This window comes from Tachypleus tridentatus, chromosome 4, assembly GCF_004210375.1.
Source record: "Tachypleus tridentatus isolate NWPU-2018 chromosome 4, ASM421037v1, whole genome shotgun sequence".
Taxonomy (NCBI): domain Eukaryota; kingdom Metazoa; phylum Arthropoda; class Merostomata; order Xiphosura; family Limulidae; genus Tachypleus; species Tachypleus tridentatus.
Window position 1 is genome coordinate 115,069,779 of NC_134828.1, and position 22,832 is coordinate 115,092,610.

Here is a 22,832-nt window from a genome sequence, read left to right on the forward strand (position 1 = left end):
TCACTATATTTAATAAAATTAATCACGCCAAAGACTGAAGGAGAAAAATCCATTCCATTAATTGTTTATGAAATAAGTCCCAACTGCTTCAAAATTGACTTTACATTGATGGATTTCATCAACCAAGTTCCTGCACAGGTACCATCCATATTCATACTTCAAGTAATGATTTTTCAACTCCATTTAACAATGACAATTAAATAACAGGCATAGGAAAACAACTTTTCTTAATATTGTTTATTGTAATATATTTTTAACTATATCTTCTAACATCCAGTGGATTCTCTGAGTACATCTGGTCAAGAAAGACTGGTACATAAGCAAGATTTTATTCTTGGAATCAAGCCAGAAGTTTTTAAACCTATATCATGTTACATGAAATTCCATGAGGATGATCATATAATATACAGATGTGAAAAGCAAGTTAAAACATTTTATATATCATTGTTAAATGTTTATATATCACTACTTAATCTTTTTTTTTCAATTATTCGAAACAAACCTCTCATTTCAAATGTTGCCACAACACAATACAGATGGATGGAGGCCATGCTATTTGGCACAAGCTTGCAAACTTCATTGTAATGTTCTATGAAATAAAATTTAAAATTAAAACTCTTCTTTTAAAATGCCCACAGAAACATATTTAATTAACATACTTGTGTGAAATGTTAAATGGTATGAAAAGGCTTATTTTCCTGTTGGTTATCCTGTAATGTCTTGAAGAAAATTAAACAAAAACATATACAACTATTTACAAAAAAAAATCTTCCACATATTGTAATGTTACTACTTAAAAACAAAGTGCAAATATTAAAAACATAAATATATCAAACTATACAAAGTCAGATTTTTTTGAAATACATAATTTAACATTTTCTGAAATCAAAAAGTATTTGCAATAGTACTTAACATCTAAACGTTGCTCCAGACTTACATTCTCCACTTAATTACTCTTGGAAATATCTGTCTTGTGACACCCTGCCCCTATGTTAATATGCTCCTATCCTGGTGCTGTATATTATTACCTGATTCAGGTAATAATATGACTTTTAATAGGGACCCAATCCACAAACTCTGACACCAACTCTTAGTGGAGTGGAAGGGTAGAGGACTGTGAAAGGAGGTAAGCGTTATTGGAAATACATTTTCAATTGAAGAAAGCGTTAACTTCCAAAACACACTACTATCCTCTCACACAACTAGAATCCCACATTCATAAGGACCAGAGAAGGCATTATCCTATAGAATGCACCTGCATATATAATTGGCAAGCCAATAGAAGATTTAACACCTTAGTAAGGGAACTGCACTACATTCAGAACACATATGCCCTTTCCTGGAAACCTAATTCACACACTTCAGATGGAATTCGACATGATCCGTCATCACTATTGGCGAGACCCCACAACAAAATTAAGGTTCTTCTATTTGAAGTTGGAATTATAGGGTTATGGTTCTTATATCCCACACTGATGGCTATGGCAATATTACTACAATCTCTCTCTCTTGATATATATATAATATATATACACATATGAGTGGATCCCAACCTGTAGCTATGAACAATGTACAGAACCACTATTAATAACAAAATGAAGAGCCATGCACAACTCAACTGGATTGCATCAAATATGAACTGGTATTATGTGTAGGCTTCTGCATAAGATGGTGCCTTTCTTACCAACATCTTGGAAAAGAAACCCAGGTTCCCAGGTAGGAGGGTCCTAAATTTGCCATCATCTCCAAGTTATTGTCTGATACTTCTAAAAGTATTAGTGTGGGCAACACAGTACTTTGAGGCCTTCACTGGACATAAGTGATGATGAGGATCATAGAGGTGAGAAACAGTGGTCAGGTGAATCAATGAACAGCATTTATCTACTTTCCTGGCTGTCTTTGGTAAGAAGGATCTGTCTGGGAGGAAGTAGGTAGAATAATAAAGGATCTTCTGCACATGAAGCCCAAACAAATCTGGCCAGCAGCAACAAACACATCATTATGGTGAAGGTGATACATGAAATGGATATTGTGAAAGAGCATGTAATACCACATTAATATCTCAGTTAGATAGCTGAAACAATCTTTTGAGACAAAGAACCTGTAGGAGGTCAGAGAGCACTGAGGACTCCAATAATTTCTATTTCTTCAAGTATTTAAAGGTAGTTAATAAACAAACTTATATTAGGCTATTGTGGAAGATGCTAAACCCTTGTTAAAAAATGAGCTATGATTACTGCTTCCATACAAAGTTCAATCTCCTTCCCATACACTATTGTCAATATTTTTGCCATTTCCATTGATAATGTTCCATCTTGGGACGATGAAAAACCTTAGACAGATATATGGCAACCTTAGAAGTTATACCCTGATGCCGTGGGAAGTACCAACAGCCTCCATACTTAATTTTGGGCTTTGGGATGGCTGGGCATATGATATTTAATCACAGCTGCCTCAACACAGATTGCCAAAGAGGAAGTGGAAGAGGTTCACAATCATAAAGGTACTGCAGAAGTGGAAAGGTTTAGCTAGCAAATCCAGTGCTACCAAAAGAACATGGCAAGGGGTTGAACAAATTATAGCTAGAGCTTTGGGTACCAGAGAACCAGCAAGAAGACATAGAGGTGCAAGCTTGTCCAGTCTTGACTGAATACATCTATTACCAAGACCCAAGAGTGAGGTATTGGTGACCAAAAGAGATAGAACCATCCATGCAGTGGGAAGAAGAGATGTGAGTAAGACTTGGACTACTGTAAAATAGCATAGAGCTGGATGGAAGTTGGCTGAGCCTTACTGAGATGCATGTTGAAAAAGATATTAAGATGGATGATAAATTGAGTTGAAGTGAGAATGAATTTTTTAGCTCTGATAATAAAGCCTGCATTGGTTTCTTATGAAAGTACAATCTAGATATGCCATTCTACCACTTGACTAGATAATGCTAGCAGTTACCAGAAGTATATATAATTGTCTGTGTACAGGCCTAGGGAACAGAGGTGGCAAGAAAAAGCTTGTACAATTCAACAAAACATATATGGTGCTGATGCTAATTCAAAGGGCAGATATTCCTGAACTATAGCACTTGACTCTTTTGCACAAAATGTGGATAGTAGTGGGATGTCTACTATGCCAATTATGTAAACAGGCATCTGCAACATCAAATTTGGTCATCTTTAGTCATGGAGAAAAATGCCAACTTAAAGTGAAGAATGACTCCATCATGAACTCTGGATGATCTAGGAATTAATTTGAGGAAGAAAAACTATGACCAGACAACAATTGTTTGTCTTCTTGGGCACAAAAACAGATGAGAATAAAACCCTTGACAAACTTGGACAACTCTCTCCACACCTTCTTGACCAACAAATTTCTGATAGTCCTGAAATGAAGTTCTAAAATCCAAGGATCTGCAGGAAGCAAAAATACTAAAGGTTGGTTGATAATGGTAATGGAGATGTGAACTGAATAACTAATCCTGATGCAAAGGCCTGTAATACTTGTGGATCCACGGTTAAGGTTTTCTACACATCCAAGAATTCTTTGAATTGATCCCTCACAGACCACAAAGACATATGGTAGTCACCACCACCTTGTATATCTGAACAAAATCTGTTCTAGGTATCAGGGAAACAACTATGGCTCCCTACAAGAGTCGAAGAGAGTTGAGGAGCCAAACACAATATGGATGAATGCAGATGGGCAATATCAAACCTTGATTCCAAAGACTCTGTAATGCTCACAAAAATCAAGAATCAGAGAAAGGAGGCTTCACATAACTCTGAGGGAGGCAGCTAATAGACAAATGTCCTATACTAATGCATCTCTACCCAACAAATCCCAGCAACATGCTAGCGAAGAAAGCAGGGAATATGCAGAAGCCAACAATCAAATCAAAGTAGATATCTACAATTGTCCCATCTCTTCATCAAATTAATATGGTAATCATTGAAGTTCTGCACAAAAGTTGATGGGATGATAAATATCTCAAACTATGATAAGAGCCAAACAACTCCTAGAAAACTGTGATCTATTCAGGTTGACCATAGACTCTATTCTTAAACCCCACATTTTCAGGTGTGAGTCTATTCTTTGAGTCTTAGTATACATCCACCTTGTGTTGGTAGGCTACAGCATATTGTTCCAAAAAATGTGGTGAACAAGGCATAGCTGTCTATTTATGTAACTGAGCAGAAAAACTTCTTGTACAAACCACAATGTCAGAGAAAGGAAGAAGATCACCATCAGACCTCTCCACCATAAAGGAGGTCATACACTCAAAAGTAACTGGGGAAAGACCTAAAACATCCAACACTTGATTAAACAACTGAAAAAAGGAGGTGAAGGGAGCCGATAGTGAGAAACCAACAGAATGAAAAATGTAATGAGAAAATGAAATCTAAATTTTCTCCAGAATATCTAGGATTATCCATAATGCAGCCTCACAGTCCGCTGGAGAAACATAATCAGGCCAAATATACATGTTTCCATTTCACTGGAAATAAAGCCACAGACAACTTCAACTGAGAATGGCTCCCCCTGATTGTTGAGTGACATAAGATATCAGAGGTGGGATAAAATAAACCTGATCTGCCTACATGTAGCAGAGATGCCAACTATTTCAAATGACTGAGCATAATGATTGTAGACAGAGCCCATACAGATATCATACAAACACTGGGTACAGTTTTGAGTCATCCATGTCTGTGGATCCATCTGTGGCTAAACTGTAAACACTGTTAGTAAGTATGCTTGAAATCAATTTGCCATCTTCACAACCCAACATTTGTACAATGGCTGTAGTTTTGGTTCTAGCACAGCCATATTTTTTCACTATATCAGAGTCTGGGAACATTTTTCTGAATAGATGTCCTGCATGATTGGCTACAGCTAGGGGTAAATTATGAGCAAAGATGAATTGTGTGAGCATCATTTCTGCATTTATGGTTTTATATTCTGAATTCTGACTCATAAATGTCGTTATCTGCATCGTTTTTGTCTTCACCTCAGCCTTTTGTTGGAGAGATGCCAATTTTGTATGTCTGGAACAATTGTTTATCCCGCCATGCACCACAGAAAAATCGATGTGACAAACTGTACAAAACGTATGACTGTCACTGACTTTTGATGCAATGACCAGATATTTTGCACTATACTCTTTCCTAAAATTTTGATTCACAGTTTTAGTCCTTTTAGATTTGTCAAAAACAAGACAATCTGGTGAACGAGGCCTCTTTTTTCCCAACTTGTGAACGATCACATTGGTGTTTCTATGCACTTAGAAAACGAGAAATACTCATCTACGTGAGCACTGATTGACTGACAAGCACTGATGACGTAACTATGGATTTCCCCACGTACCCAGTATGGAGAAGCACCGCACTCAAACTATTGGTAGACGTCGGAGATACAAATATTTTTTATTATTTCAAGCACAAACATGATTATCGCAAGTAGCCATTTTTAATTGTCTTCTATTTATTATCAAAATTTATTTGTATCTCACTAGAACTTTTCTTTCCACCCCTTTCAAGCCCTGGGGGAACAATTTATCTCTTTATTGTATAGGCCTATATAATATATAATAATTTGGGAGTTGCAACAAGTCGTAATATTTGTCTGAATGAGCGTATAGTCGTAATGTATACACCAAAATCATAATGATAACGCTCAAATCGTAATGGTTGGCATCTCTGCATGTAGTAATACAAGAATTCATGTCATATATAGGTTTGCCAAACGAAATTTTATTTTGTTAATAAAATCAACAATGTAACACAAATAATGCTCAAAATATCTTCAGCAGTCATAGTACAGAAAAATCACCTATGAAATGCTTTGTAGAGAAAAAAGTGCTAATATTATCCAAATGATGTACTTACATACTGTACTAGAATAGAGGGCACACTGAAGTAGATGGAAAGAAAGTAGCACATGAAAGGTATTGCCAAGGGGAGTTAAGAGAAAAATAAAAGACCAAAGCAAGAGAGAGAAAAATCAGAGCAGTGTTTAAATGGACAAAGGATGGGAATCCTAACAGTAATGTAATTAGCTGTAGTGTTAAAGGAGGTCAGTATGTTTTGCAGTATTAGAGGAGGTCAGTATGTTTTGTAGTGTTGGAGGAGGTCAGTATGTTTTGAAACATCAGGTTCTGAACTAGTTTTTCTCTTCATTTCCTAAACAAAATTTTTTTAAAAACTGAATATATTAAAGTACATATATATCAAATTTCTTAAACTGCTTGAATTTCAACTACTTTTTACACACTGATGAATCTTTTACAAAGAAAGCTTTACCTAGCTGATTTAAAAGATATTAGACAGTATTGCTTTCTACACATTTTCCTTTATCTGAGCAAAGGATGTGTTTATTTTCACTGATAAACATCCTATAAACAGTGTCAATCTTCAAAACCAGTGCACTTCATTAATAAAATATCATAAACATGTAGAATCAGTTCACAAATTCACATATTTCTTACAATGGCATTTAGAAACATTTAAGCCTTATCCAAATGACTGCTAATTCTTTATAATGGGGAGAGTCACCATCCAGCAGCTGACTCTGCATGTGTTTATAGAAGCTACAGTCACTGAGATAGTAAAAAATTGTTTGGTTTGTTTTGAATTTCACTCAAAGTTACTCAAGAGCTATCTGCACCAGCCACCTCTAATTTAGCAGTGTAAGACTAGAGGGAAGGTAGCTAGTCATCACCACCCCCCGCCAACTCTTGGGCTACTCTTTTAGCAATGAATAGTGGGATTGACAGTCACGTTATAATGCCCCCACAACTGAAATGGTGAGCATCTTTGGTGTGACAAGAATTCAAATTCGCAACCCTTGAATTTGGAATCGAGCGCCTTAACCACCTGGCTATACCAGGCCGATATAGCAATAACAGAGATTAAATGGAATTTATAGGATGTAGAGAAAGACACACTTAACTTTACAAAGGAATAATTCAGTACATCTGTTTCACCCGACGTGCTGCAGAATGGTTACAGTGAAATAGCATTACTATAGATTTTAACCTTACATTAAAAAAGGGAGAAATCACAAAAAATAAAAAAATGCAATGTATGGTTTCTTTCCTTCAGTTCTGAACAAATTAAAATTAATCATTTCATTTAGTAATGAACTTAATAAAATTAATATTTCTTTAGAATTATCCATATCAACTTCTAGAATGGAGGATAAAAATTTATTTAACCCACCAATTTCCTTATACAAGTACTGAAGCAATACCAAGATAATGGTTTAATTTTGAATACCCTTAACATTGGCTCAACTAATAATAAACCAACATACTATGATTTACAAATTCCTGCAGAGTTCAAAGTTTTACAGAATCAACAATCACAGTTTCTAAAAGACAAATCTCTTGAAAAGACACCATTTAAAATATTGATTTTAAGCAATACTCTGCAGAAATCTGATTACAAGTTGTAGTTTGTTATGTTACAAATTTGATGGGAAAAAAATTAATATATGTTATGTATTGTTTACATAAAACAACTAAAGTAAAGCAAACACTTTTAAAATAACTGGTAGCGTGAAGGTACGACTCATGAACCCAACCATTATTCAACATTTTATAAAGGTTAAACTGTTATTTACTCAACTTATAAACTACTGATATTCACAAGAACCTTTATTCATAGTGTTGTGTTATCAACTCTCCTAATAAACTGCCGATAACCACAACAGTCCTCATCAATTCAATGACAAAGGTGCTACAAATACGATGCATGTAAACGTACAAACTTTCTCACACTACAATGGTCTCTCTCCATATGTTGATGTTTCCACAACCTTGGTAATTAGGTGAAGATTTGTTGAGACTGTTATCTTTATCCAATCAGCTTCAATAAGGAAAATAATCAAGTTGGATGCAACAAACAAAAAAAAACACACACACTCAGATATATACAGAATGAGTGGAAAAAAAACTCATTTTGAGAACTCAAGCCTTCTTTGTTTAGGCAAATAAATGGATTTTCAATTTCACTTTAATCTTTAAACAAAGTTTTTTTGAAGTGCACTAGAACCATATGTATCTTAATATTATCTACAGGATCCAAAAACACAACTGCATTATACCATCATTAGTCTAAATGACTGGATCTTAAGATACACAGTTTCAGATAGATGGCGCTCTGCTGTAGATCACATCATTTAAATATGCTTGACATTTCTGGAAAAAAATTGTTCAAATGAAAACAAAACAAAAGGAAAAAAACAAACAACAACACTGCCAGTTTTTAACAAAGTGTACTGATGTAATTATGAAAGTTTCTTATACAAGCTGCTAATAATTTGAAATCTGTTCATTTTTAAAGTATAAATAACTGTATTTATTTCAGTAAGAAAGCAAGCCTATAAAGAAAGTTTTACTATTTCTGTACTTCAACATGATTTAGAATGCTTTTCTAATAACATTCTTTTAACAATAATACAAAAAATTAGCATTAAGTCTATGTATTATTATGCAAGTCTCTGTAATTCAAAATCAATTGTGAAAAGGAAAAGCAGCTACAATAAGGAACATCTATAGTTTATAATATTGTTTTAATAATGACTGATCGTAACAGTCTTACTTTATTTTAATACTGGTAATACAGATTTTAATGGGTTTCTCTTTACCTTTAAGTTACACAAAACATGTGAAGAATGACATTACTAAAATAGAAGAACCTAACATATTTATGACTAGAATGAACGACGTACCTGAGTTGTGTTTATTTTAGAGAAAGGTGAAAGGTATTCATACATAAAGTTAGCATTTCCTTTTGTGATGATAGGGGGTCTAAAGTTACATATAATATTAGCTTTTTAATTTACAACATCATAAAATAATAAACTTTCAATACTACAGCTTTTGAGTTACTTCCTTACTAATACATACCTTCATTTTACAACTAGCTGTTGAATTAACTTAAAAAATGCACAAAGTTATGAAGTGAATTTTGAAAGTTTTATATGTATCACTGATAGGTAGAGTCATCATATTCTAGCTTAAACAAACAGGTCACGGAACACATACATTCTGCTTGTGTTGCCAGGTGTTCATGGCCATCTTGTATTTTTCAAACTCTCGACACCAGCTGGAGTAGACTTTCTTGTATTCCAGCTCTGGCCGGAGGGTTGCATGTTTCTAAGACGTAATAAACTAAACTATAAATATATATACATACCTGATGTTAAGCAACTCATACAGTTATGACAAGAGTAACAACTCAAACAAAAATAGAAAGTGATAATGATGAATGAAACAGAAATACAGGTTTCTTGACTCATTTATTTAAATACTTCATCTGACACAATGCTATGACGGCTAACTTATATAACATAGATATGACACACACTTTATTACACAAACATTATCAGCAAATGTTTGTTTTATTTAAATACTTCATCTGATATAGTGCTACGACGGCTAACTTATATAACATAGATATGACACACCACTTTATTACACAAACATTATCAGCAAATGTTTGTTTTATTTAAATACTTCATCTGACACAATGCTACAACGGCTAACTTATATAACATAGATATGACACACCACTTTATTACACAAACATTATCAGCAAATGTTTGTTTTACACATGCATAAAAACACAAATTGAAGACAACATAACAACCTGAAAAATTTGTAACACAGAACATTATATAAAAACACGTTAAAATACTTATAAAACTAACTCAATAAAACTAGGGGCATTCAAAACAAGAACTCAGTTTATTGTGACAATGCTATCTGGAGAGGTAAATATAGCAGCTTACACTCACTTTTCATTGGTTGATAAGAAGGAATTTTCTTAGGTTTCTTCAGTTATGCTAATCGTTTTATAGGTGTTTCAAAATGGCAGGCTATGCCGTAATATAATTTTTGAAAGAAGTGTAAAATGTGGGATTTGAGCCCACAACTTTGCTTTAGCCAAATAAACAATCAGACCTATTAAATGGCACAAGACTCAGTTATTACTTGCAGTCAGTTAAGTAGCTATCTATTTTTTTCTTGAACTTGAACAAGTACTCAATTGTTTGAAATACAAATGTAACTTACTTGTGTCTACTGTGATATTAAAAGTACACATGGTGTGAGGTCCCACTTGACAGTCATATCGTCCACTATCACGGTCAGTAACAGTCATTATTACTAACCCATAATGAGAGGTAATAATGTACTTGTCTCTTCGCTGGCTGATCAGTACCTTGTCTTTGTCTCGGCCATAATGCACCCACTGAATAGGGCCAAGCTCTAGCTTTCTCACCTCCTCTACATTCACTGTGCATGGAAGATGCACACTTTGGCCCCAGTAAACATTGAACATTTTTTTCTTTTCACCTACACAGTGAGTAAAACAGGTGATAAAATACAACAAACTTTCACCCTAGTGACAAAGATAACATTTTTCATACAGTTCAAGACAGATAACAAGATAACAGACTAAACAGATTGTCCTTAGACATTTTAAAGAAAATTAAAAAAATTTCTTTTTCAAAGAGCAGTTAAGTCACATTAAAAGAGCTTTCATATAACAGAGAAATTGATATTTTTGGAAAACAGTTTATAAGAATTATTTTTATCTCTTATTAAACTTTCTAATGATATTTACATGAAGTTTCTTGTCTGAAAACACTTCATACTTCCATCATATCACACAGTTTAAATAAGAACTAAGGATAAACTTACAATCTTCACAAATGTTTGGTATGGCCTTCGTCACATCTTGCAAGTACCTATTTATAAGAAAAGTTCAAATGTACTATAACAGAAAGAAAACCAAAGTGAAACTCTCTTTACACAGCATCTAGATACAGTTGTTATATAAAATAATTAGAAAGTAAATTAGCTTGTTATAATACAAAACAAGCCAAAATAAAAATAAAAAATGATACAATACTTGAAAGGATCCCAGGATACAAGCTAAAATGTGGGATATAAAATGTACCCTAGGTTTTGGAGGTGACTGTAAAATAGGACCCACACTGCGGTGGGGATACACCATCTACCGGTCTTAACCTCCATTTGCCAGTCTCACATATAGAAATAAAATAAAGGATAGGAATAGCAACAGAAATTAAATTTAAAATAATGGATATGGAAACAGAAATTAGGAGAGCGAGATGTGGGTGCTCAAGCCAACAATGTCTCACATCTATGTCACCCTTCATTACTTTCAAACAGTTGTGGGAAGGTGACTGCTCTCCAAAGTAAAGAGAAAGAAGAAAAAATAAAAATAAGGTACTAACATTTGGGGGTGAATAAGTTAAGTAAACTTATCTCTTAAAAGTAGCACTCCAGCCCCCATTATGGTAGAAAGGCACTAACTGGTAGGCTAGTATAATTTGTTTAGTGGGCTACCAATTAGTGCCTTTCTAGCATAATGAGGGCTGGAATGCTAACTTCATTAATGAAGCAAGTGCACTAAATAAACATTTATAAGAAAGTGAAAATATAGAGAAAGCAGGTCCAGATAATTCCAAAATGTTCTTTACATTGACAGACTTCACTGGAACAATCATAAGTGTTTAAAATATTTCTATTCATAAGAAAACTGTACGGTAAATTATATTTAACTGGCACACAGCTGGTCAATTAATGGAATGTTAGCTTAAAAGAGACTCTAAGTATGTGAATCATAAAATATACTCAAGGTCAGAGAAATGTGAAACCAACTAAATACCATGATTTAAATAACAGGTTAATACAAGAACACCAAGTGTAATTAGTCATGCTAATACTTTAAAAATAATTTTATTGAATATTATTGTTACTGGTTTCATAAAATTACTTAATTTTTTGTCTGAAATAAACTTATAAAATGGTGAATTCTTCTATTATGTATTTTTCACTTTAAATGAAGCCCACTACAACTATTTGTTTTGGATTTATGTATCGTAAGTGTGTTTTTAGCCACTTCTCTCAAAATTATAAATCTAAATATACAGTTGAATATACCAAGACCTGGTTATAAATTCTAAAATCAATGCAATTTACACACGAGAACTGAAAGCAAGATTGAAACTCACCCTCGACTGTAGGGTCGACATTCACCACGCTCCTTGTCCCATCCACAATAAGGGTCTCGTGTGCAACGCAGACAGGTTTCATATCTCTTTTTGCACATCACCAAATCAAACTGACGAATCATTGATTTTGAAGCCACATAAAGTGACTTGTGCTGAATAATTAAATAATTATTTTCAGTAGCACCTTTTACAACATTTTAAAATATAGTCTTCAAAAAAAGAAACGCAAAAGGCAAAATATGAGACATATTGTTAACAAGTTTATTCCAGGTAGTTCTGTGTGACATGTGTGAAACTTTGCACAGTCACTGCTGAACATCCAAAGTCTGCAAAGGTGAAGTCCACACTCACTAGTTGAAGTTTAACGTCACTCAACATCAATAACGAGTATGCTCCCCGTGAGCATCAATAACTGTTTGGCATCTCATGCCCATGGAAGCGATGAGATGACAAATCACATCCTGTGGAATGGCTGTCCACTCAGCCTGCAAAGCTGCTGCAAGCTGAGGTAGAGTCTGCGGTTGAGGTTGTCGCCATTGCAGACGTCGGTCCAACTTGTCCCAAAGATGTTCGATGGGGCTTAAATCTGTTGATCTGGAGGGCCAGGGAAGAACGTTGATGTTGTGGTGTCTCAAGAAGACAGTGGTGAGTCAGGATGTGTGAGGACGGGCATTGTCATGTTGAAAAACATCATTGACGTTCACCATGATGGGTTGCACATGGGGTCTTAGAATCTCGTAGACGTATTGTTGAGCCATAAGATTCCCTCGAATGTGCAAAAGGTCTGTTGAGGCAGTAGACGTCGCAGTGGTGGTCCTATCCCAAAGGTAACGTAACTGGATGTTGCGATCTTGTGCGGGCGTGGTCACACGAGGTCTTCCAGATCGTGGAAAATCACAAGTTGATCCATGTTGTTGGTGACGATTCCATAGCCTCGTGATGGTGCTTGGGTGGACATTCACAGCTCTGGCAACATCTGATCGAGATTCGTCTGCTTCCAAGCGACCAATGGCGTTGTTGCGTTGAGCTTCAGTCAGTCTTGGCGTAACTGTATTGTGTGTCAGTGGCTTAACACTGAGCCATGGAAACCGAGAACCCGTCACTTTTATAGGGATTTTGCACATGTTGCACTTGCAGTAGATGCGGATCTCTCAAACAAATTTATTGGATACGCATGTGTTTTGGCAAAAAATCCGATGTTTTCCTCCGTTTTCAAAGTGCACAACTTTTATTGTCATTTTGGTCTGACAATCAGTGCCTTAACACGTGTAACATCACATACTCTGAGCTTGTAACGTTATTACATATATTTCTCTTTAAAATAACAAAAATATCCCTTTTGCCTTTCTTTTTTTGAAGAGTATATTTTCTCTAATATTATTCTCATAAACTAGTGCTAGAAATCACAATTACAAATCTATTCCTGACCTGATGTGTATGGTCTTTTGAGTGTCACTCTTTCATGGTTAACAAAATTGGAGCTTTTAGGCAAAAAAGATTAATTTTTTTTTTTTAAATTTACTTAACCCTGGTGGTGACCTTTACCTTCTGAGAACTGAAAGTTTAAGGGTAAAAAAAGAAATACATAGACCAACTGAGATTCACCATTTAAAGAAACAGTGTTCGTAAATGATTGGACAGAAACCTACAACACAACAAATAGGTTACATTTGTGCCACTTCTGAAATCTCATCAGAGAAATGTGATTTTAAAATACCTTAAGTGTTTATTTACTTAGAATTAAAATAAATATTCAGAGCAACAAGTAATAACATCATCACTAGTTACTGACACTGTAATGTTTTATACCATTGATGCACAAATAAAATTAACTGTCTGGGCTGTGATTTTCTTAGACAATTCCAGATTGTAAGCATTCCACAAACATGATTTTATGGAACTAAAACCCCTTCTGTATTTTATATTCATAAGTGAATCTAAAACTAATTGTTAACAGAACAATACACCTTTACAAGTGTGTTAATTCACTGCATACAAATAAATTCCTTTACATAAGTTACTTTATATCTATATTACTCTTTTACTCCAAATAAGCTTTCTTGAAGGGTTTGATTTTTATTTCTTCAATTAAATTTGCTTTTCCCTTTACATGTACCACATGAATCATTACAATATTGGCTTTCATGTTATATTCCATTCAGCTTATTACTAATATGCATGCATTTTGCTCTTAAAACCAATATAATACAAAATGTATCTTACACATTTAATAAGCAAAAAAATGGTTACTCTTAAAATATGTACATGTTGTAACCCCTATACTGGCATCTCTCAAACATTTTGCAACAGTCATAAAAAAAACATATTCATAAATGTAAACCAACACACATTTAATGTTATGTGCTAAAATAAGTGTCCCCCAATTCTATTTTGAACAAAAATGAGCTTCTGCAGTCATCAGCTGCCATTTATAGCCACAAATCGCACAAACACGTTGACTTAAAATCACTTAACATATACACATGTAATCTTTAGTTACACTCTACTTAGCATTGCATAGGGTTGAGTACATTATGTGAAAACAAATATGATATTATCAAGTCATGGGGCAATCACAGCCAACAGAAAGTTTTGGTGAAATGATATGGATCAAAAATACAGTTTAACTTTATTTGGTATAATGTAGCTAAATTGATGCTACAGAAGATTGTAACCCTAGTCTCAATGTCTCTGTTCATGGAGTGCATTTTTGTAAAGCCTACAATCATGTTTCAAGTTATTTATAGCATAACATACATGGAGAACAATCATATGTCCAGTGGCCAAATTATGTTTTAAGCAACTAATATTATGTGGTATGTAGACTTTACATGCAATTTGACTACCACAATAAATGACCCCCCAAACAGGTATTATATTACTTTTGCAAAAAATAAAACTTCTCAAATCCACCTCTTTGGATTGTGATGACTTCTGCATTTTTACCATAATCTTTATTTTGGGTAAGTTACGACTTAAGAGTTAACACTGTTCTCAACTCTGAAATAGAAATCTTTATAAATCTTCAAATTATATTTCTAAATGATGTAATAAAATTATAAGAATCATCAACAATACTCATACTTGAGTAACAGTGTTAATGAAAACAGGATATTACTTTGTTAGAGATTTCCATACTTCGGATCTGTTCAGGAGATGTGGCTTCAAAGATATCCAAAACATTGGAGTGTCCTTTTCCTACTCCATCGTGCCACTGAACCAACTTGAAAACTCGTCCATCCACTGTATAAAATTACAAATATACTCAATTTTAGGCTAAATGCTGACTAAACAAAATTAATATCAACAGCCTAAATGAGATTTATTATGCAATGATTTTGTTCATTTGAAACTAAAACTAAGGTTGTTGATTTCTTTTTGTTGTGGTTATAATGCAGTGATTCTGTTCATTTGAAACTAAAACTAAGGTTGTTGATTTCTTTTGGTTGTGGTTATAATGCAGTGATTCTTTTCATTTGAAACTAAAACTAAGGTTGTTGATTTCTTTTTGTTGTGGTTATAATGCAGTGATTCTGTTCATTTGAAACTAAAACTAAGGTTGTTGATTTCTTTTTGTTGTGGTTATAATGCAGTGATTCTGTTCATTTGAAACTAAAACTAAGGTTGTTGATTTCTTTTTGTTGTGGTTATAATGTAGTGATTCTGTTCATTTGAAACTAAAACTGAGGTTGTTGATTTCTTTTTGTTGTGGTTATAATGCAGTGATTCTGTTCATTTGAAACTAAAACTAAGGTTGTTGATTTCTTTTTGTTGTGGTTATAATGCAGTGATTCTGTTCATTTGAAACTAAAACTGAGGTTGTTGATTTCTTTTTGTTGTGGTTATAATGCAGTGAGTCTGTTCATTTGAAACTAAAACTAAGGTTGTTGATTTCTTTTTGTTGTGGTTATAATGCAGTGATTCTGTTCATTTGAAACTAAAACTGAGGTTGTTGATTTCTTTTTGTTGTGGTTATAATGCAGTGATTCTTTTCATTTGAAACTAAAACTAAGGTTGTTGATTTCATTTTGTTGTGGTTATAATGCAGTGATTCTGTTCATTTGAAACTAAAACTAAGGTTTTTGATTTCTTTTTGTTGTGGTTATAATGCAGTGATTCTGTTCATTTGAAACTAAAACTAAGGTTGTTGATTTCTTTTTGTTGTGGTTATAATGCAGTGATTCTGTTCATTTGAAACTAAAACTGAGGTTGTTGATTTCTTTTTGTTGTGGTTATAATGCAGTGAGTCTGTTCATTTGAAACTAAAACTAAGGTTGTTGATTTCTTTTTGTTGTGGTTATAATGCAGTGATTCTGTTCATTTGAAACTAAAACTGAGGTTGTTGATTTCTTTTTGTTGTGGTTATAATGCAGTGATTCTGTTCATTTGAAACTAAAACTAAGGTTGTTGATTTCATTTTGTTGTGGTTATAATGCAGTGATTCTGTTCATTTGAAACTAAAACTAAGGTTGTTGATTTCTTTTTGTTGTGGTTATAATGCAGTGATTCTGTTCATTTGAAATTAAAACTAAGGTTGTTGATTTCTTTTTGTTGTGGTTATAATTCAGTGATTCTGTTCATTTGAAACTAAAACTGAGGTTGTTGATTTCTTTTTGTTGTGGTTATAATGCAGGGATTCTGTTCATTTGAATCTAAAACTAAGGTTGTTGATTTCTTTTTGTTGTGGTTATAATGCAGTGATTCTGTTCATTTGAAACTAAAACTAAGGTTGTTGATTTCTTTCTGATTTGGTTAGTCATAACACTCTTATATTTGACTAAAAATTCTAATTATTCAACCATGTCAAATGGTGATTACTTTCCACAAAAGAAACACCTGAGAATTAAAGCATGCAAAAAAATTACTACTGTTGAATGATGTATATTCCCTTTCTAAGCTGAAATTACTAGATTATATCTTGAGCTATACAAAACGTACCACTTCCTGCATAATAAACAGTGTAAGAAACCCCATCTACTTCCAATTTATCAACAACTAATTTGGTTAAGATAACATCTCGTTTATAAAACACAGGTTTTCCATTTTCCTGGGCAACTGCAGAGTCCATCAGAGGATGGCCACGGATAAAGTTGAGCACCGAGTCTGGCAGCGTCTGAGTGTTGTTAACACACTGTCCGGGACGAGGCTCTGGAACTTTTACACTGATAACAGGCAACCATGCTGAGGAGGATGTGGCTTGTTCTTTGAACTTTCCATTGAACACTTCTTGAATGGATTCAAGGCTGAATGTGCAAATGGCTGAACCCATCAACCCATTTCTGAAACCACAGTTGTTTGAATAAATTTCAGTAAATATCTAATGACACATATATTCAAATTTAATCAGTTCTCTTACTATCACCTAAACATATGGCAGTAAAATAATAATTTATTCTATCTATTAACCCTCGAATGACTGAATTTCTACACTGTACATATTAGTGGGGTTCACATACTGTGTTACATTGACTAATTTCATGTTTCTTTACTGCTTTGTGAAACACTTTACAATGGATTCTGTAACTAATGAAGTCAAGGATACTCAAGCAATTTAGTGCATTAATAATTTTATAGAGTGTGTTTAAAAAGATCGTAAGGTCTATATCAATCCTCACCAGGAATTCTAGGGTTAGTTAAATAATGCTTTGTTCCAGCTAATCAAATAATATATAATCACTGTTTATGTTTCTTAAAAAAAGGGTACATAACAGTACAGGAAAAATCTTGAGTGTTGAAATGGTTTATCACAAGTTTCTTTATATGTATTTAACACGTGTGAAATATTTCACCTAAATATTCATTAAATATTGATATATTTCCATCATATAATCAAGCAGACAAGTTGCAGATCAAGGACACACATCAACAACAATACAACGTCATTCCTAAAAGCTACATTCAGGTATGCAAAACTCAAAGCAGTTAGTGATTAAATACAATTTATTAGCAAGACTGATACAAAATTACCAAGTAATCCAATAGGGACAAGTTTTAGTGATTCACTGTAATTACTGAGATGAGAGGGTGGGAAGTAACATATTTTACATAGTCTATGGACTGGAACTACAACTTGATATACAATATCATCTGATGAAAATAAATTATGGACTGGAACTACAACTTGATATAGAATATCATCTGATGAAAATAAATTATGGACTGGAACTACAACTTGATATAAAATATCATCTGATGAAAATAAATTATGGACTGGAACTACAACTTGATATAGAATATCATCTGATGAAAATAAATTATGGACTGGAACTACAACTTGATATACAATATCATCTGATGAAAATAAATTATGGACTGGAACTACAACTTGATATACAATATCATCTGATGAAAATAAATTATGGACTGGAACCACAACTTGATATACAATATCATCTGATGAAAATAAATTATGGACTGGAACTACAACTTGATATACAATATCATCTGATGAAAATAAATTATGGACTGGAACTACAACTTGATATACAATATCATCTGATGAAAATAAATTATGGACTGGAACTACAACTTGATATAGAATATCATCTGATGAAAATAAATTATGGACTGGAACTACAACTTGATATAAAATATCATCTGATGAAAATAAATTATGGACTGGAACTACAACTTGATATAGAATATCATCTGATGAAAATAAATTATGGACTGGAACTACAACTTGATATACAATATCATCTGATGAAAATAAATTATGGACTGGAACTACAACTTGATATACAATATCATCTGATGAAAATAAATTATGGACTGGAACTACAACTTGATATACAATATCATCTGATGAAAATAAATTATGGACTGGAACCACAACTTGATATACAATATCATCTGATGAAAATAAATTATGGACTGGAACTACAACTTGATATACAATATCATCTGATGAAAATAAATTATGGACTGGAACTACAACTTGATATACAATATCATCTGATGAAAATAAATTATGGACTGGAACTACAACTTGATATAGAATATCATCTGATGAAAATAAATTATGGACTGGAACTACAACTTGATATAAAATATCATCTGATGAAAATAAATTATGGACTGGAACTACAACTTGATATAAAATATCATCTGATGAAAATAAATTATGGACTGGAACTACAACTTGATATAGAATATCATCTGATGAAAATAAATTATGGACTGGAACTACAACTTGATATAGAATATCATCTGATGAAAATAAATTATGGACTGGAACTACAACTTGATATACAATATCATCTGATGAAAATAAATTATGGACTGGAACTACAACTTGATATACAATATCATCTGATGAAAATAAATTATGGACTGGAACTACAACTTGATATACAATATCATCTGATGAAAATAAATTATGGACTGGAACTACAACTTGATATACAATATCATCTGATGAAAATAAATTATGGACTGGAACTACAACTTGATATACAATATCATCTGATGAAAATAAATTATGGACTGGAACTACAACTTGATATACAATATCATCTGATGAAAATAAATTATGGACTGGAACTACAACTTGATATACAATATCATCTGATGAAAATAAATTATGGACTGGAACTACAACTTGATATACAATATCATCTGATGAAAATAAATTATGGACTGGAACTACAACTTGATATACAATATCATCTGATGAAAATAAATTATGGACTGGAACTACAACTTGATATACAATATCATCTGATGAAAATAAATTATGGACTGGAACTACAACTTGATATACAATATCATCTGATGAAAATAAATTATGGACTGGAACTACAACTTGATATACAATATCATCTGATGAAAATAAATTATGGACTGGAACTACAACTTGATATACAATATCATCTGATGAAAATAAATTATGGACTGGAACTACAACTTGATATACAATATCATCTGATGAAAATAAATTTCTGCATTTATCAGAAAACAATTATGACAAATGGGAATCCATCAACATTATTCCACTTAGTGAAGATATGAAAAAGATCATACTGTTAATGGTCATCTACAATGATCACTGAATCTATGAAGCCATCTGGTCTGAAACCATGATAGTATTTGCACATTTGAGGTCACAGCACACTTCTCAAACTCTTCTGTGATATTAGAAAAGGACACTTGTTTCATATAACACTCTTGTAAGGCACAGTTTATCACTGTGTGGCCTATATGTTACAGTGATAGTTTTCCAAATATTAACTCAAATTTCTGGAGCGGCACTTTATCTTACACAGATAAATTGTCCTAAATGGTTGAGCTGTTGAAAAGTGATAATTCTCATCAAGTCAACAATCAGTATTTGATACCTAGACATATTACCAATAAGGAGAAGTCTGTGAAAATGTTTATTATTACAGTTCATGACCTTCTTTATATGCTTTGAATATCTGTTTTCTCTCATCCATTGGCTCAAATGGTCCCTTTCCACAGATCATAATGTACTGCTTCATGCATTATCTAACAATTCCATATATGCTAGATGTAAATGTTTTTTCCTTGGTAGCATAATTGCACTTTTCTTGGATTGATTTAACATTTCTTTTGTTGACCTCTATACAGTTTTACATCACTAGTGTCTTGAGTTTAAAAGATAAACAGATTAGTATACATTACATGTGTATCACACCCTACCATGTAAACACACAGCTGTGACAAAGAGTACAAATTAATAAACTGGACGTAAATGTGACCCAAAAGAAAATTTTCTTATTTCAGTTTCCATAATAACTTTGATCAGTTTGCTAAAGTTAATATGGTCGAGAAGTATCTACAGATGTTACAAAAACAATTCAACTCTTGTAACCAGAACAAACATAGTAAAGCTTACTTTGTAACTATTATAAAAACAAATAACCTACAAACTGGCACTAACTTTAATGATTTACAGAAAACTTTTTTGTTTGTGTTTTGAAATTTCGTGCAAACCTACACGAAGGCTAAGTGCACTAGCTGTCCCTAATTTAGCAGTAAAAGACCAGAAGGAAGGCAGCTAATTATCACCACCCACCACCAACTCTTGGGCTACTTTTTTACTAAAAAATGTTACTATGTAACAAATTTTGTTCCTGGATAGTATGTGTTATTACACTATGTAACACAAATTTTGTTCCTGGATAGTGTGTGTTATTTCTTAATTGCTTATGTTGTAAAAGTACAGAAAATGGCCATTATTCCCTTGAAACTTTGCTTTTGTCACCTGAGTAATGAAATTTCAAAATTAACCTATTTCCAAGTAAAAACAGAGAAATTTACACATTTTCAATTATATAAGGTGTGAATAAAACAACATACGAATCAAAATTTACATGTATTTATAATAAGGTTACACAAAAATGTTTAGAAGTGAGTAGATTTTGAGATTTGCAACTGTAATGTAAATCACTTTCACGTATCAGCCCCCAAATATAGTCTCCCATCATGTTTTCATCATACATTCCCAGGTCACAAGAGTAAAGTTTGAAGAGAAAAATAGGTTTTCATTATTTACTTTAGGCATAAGCAATTGGGAAATAACACTTTCTGCCCAGGAACAATAAAAAGTAAACATTTTGTTACATAGTGTTATCACTAAAATATGTTATTTCAAATAACTGATTCTCTTTTTTTTTAATTATAAATAAAAGGTTCTATAAGTCATTTAAATAAAAAATCCACTCATTGGATCCTTTCGCATGTCTGAAAGAAGGGTGATATGCAAGACATTATCAAATTACACTTTTCAATTAGGAACAAGAAAAAGTAAACATGTTGCTACACATTGTTATTAAATGCTGTTACCATGATTCTGTCCTAGAACATCACCTTACTATTAACTTACTTAATCTACAAATTAGTGTTTAATGATATAAAAATTGGTATAGTAAACTATTTTGAGTTTTAGGTTTATATGAAACACTATATTTGAAAATGTAAGGAACATTACAACTCCTGTTTCTGATTTTTTAAAAACCCTATTTAACTCAATGATAGTAATGCATAGTACGAACAATTAAGTTCTGTTTGTTACAGCTTATAATCTGGGTTAACTTCAGGTAAATAATACTTACGAGGAAGTTGTGAATACTGCATAAAATGTGTTATCATCATTGTACACACTTTCTGTAAGTATGATAAATAAAACAGGGAAACATCATTAAAACAGATCTCAGAATAAGCTACATTTAAATATCTATTTGATATCCAATTTAAAAAAGAGAAAAACCTTACAACTCAGTTTTTGTGAAACTAATAATAATACACTTTACTAAAACACTTAGTATTATCAGCTGTAGCTATCTATTCTTCTTTACTGGTAATTGAAATATATATCATTATATGCACTTGTTATACGTATTCCTGATTTTAAGTTTCAACTTGTGTAAACTCAAGTGTTTTTTTTCCCTTCAATTTTAATAATGATACTCAAGTGTCAATAACACCTCCTTCACTTTTTAATTAAAAGATGATAGCCAAAATAAATTCATTAACTTTTAAAAATCTTTCATTTAGCTTCCCTTTCATAATACGAGCACAAAACCTAACACAAGTTTCCTTTCTTTTAACTACATCTCATAGATCTTGAAAATATTTTAAAGTTGTAGTCCTTCTGTGAAACACTATCTTTGTGACTATATTCTAATAAACACATAGCATAGTATACTTTAGAGAAAACACTATCTTTGTGACTATATTCTAATAAACACATAGCATAGTATACTTTAGAGAAAACACTATCTTTGTGACTATATTCTAATAAACACATAGCATAGTATACTTTAGAGAAA

At 32.8% G+C, this 22,832-nt stretch overlaps 1 protein-coding gene and 1 long non-coding RNA gene across 2 annotated transcripts in view; both read right to left on the minus strand.

Annotated features, from left to right (window-relative positions):
• Window positions 1–224: 224 nt before the first annotated feature.
• Window positions 225–9,151, minus strand: LOC143249918 (uncharacterized). The gene is made up of 2 exons (XR_013028039.1): window positions 9,041–9,151; window positions 225–8,191 (listed from the first exon to the last, which is right to left on the minus strand). It is a non-coding gene; the product is annotated as an uncharacterized LOC143249918 (long non-coding RNA).
• A 586-nt stretch (window positions 9,152–9,737) lies between these two features.
• LOC143248200 (semaphorin-2A-like) overlaps window positions 9,738–22,832 on the minus strand; it is a 127,511-nt gene continuing 114,416 nt past the window's right edge. Inside the window, exons 10-16 of the mRNA XM_076496632.1 lie at window positions 22,116–22,167; window positions 16,978–17,318; window positions 15,158–15,282; window positions 12,040–12,191; window positions 10,700–10,746; window positions 10,070–10,351; window positions 9,738–9,760 (exon numbers count right to left, since the gene is read on the minus strand). Of these exons, the coding sequence (XP_076352747.1) occupies window positions 9,738–9,760; window positions 10,070–10,351; window positions 10,700–10,746; window positions 12,040–12,191; window positions 15,158–15,282; window positions 16,978–17,318; window positions 22,116–22,167 (1,022 nt within the window). The remainder of the gene's footprint in view (window positions 9,761–10,069; window positions 10,352–10,699; window positions 10,747–12,039; window positions 12,192–15,157; window positions 15,283–16,977; window positions 17,319–22,115; window positions 22,168–22,832) is intronic.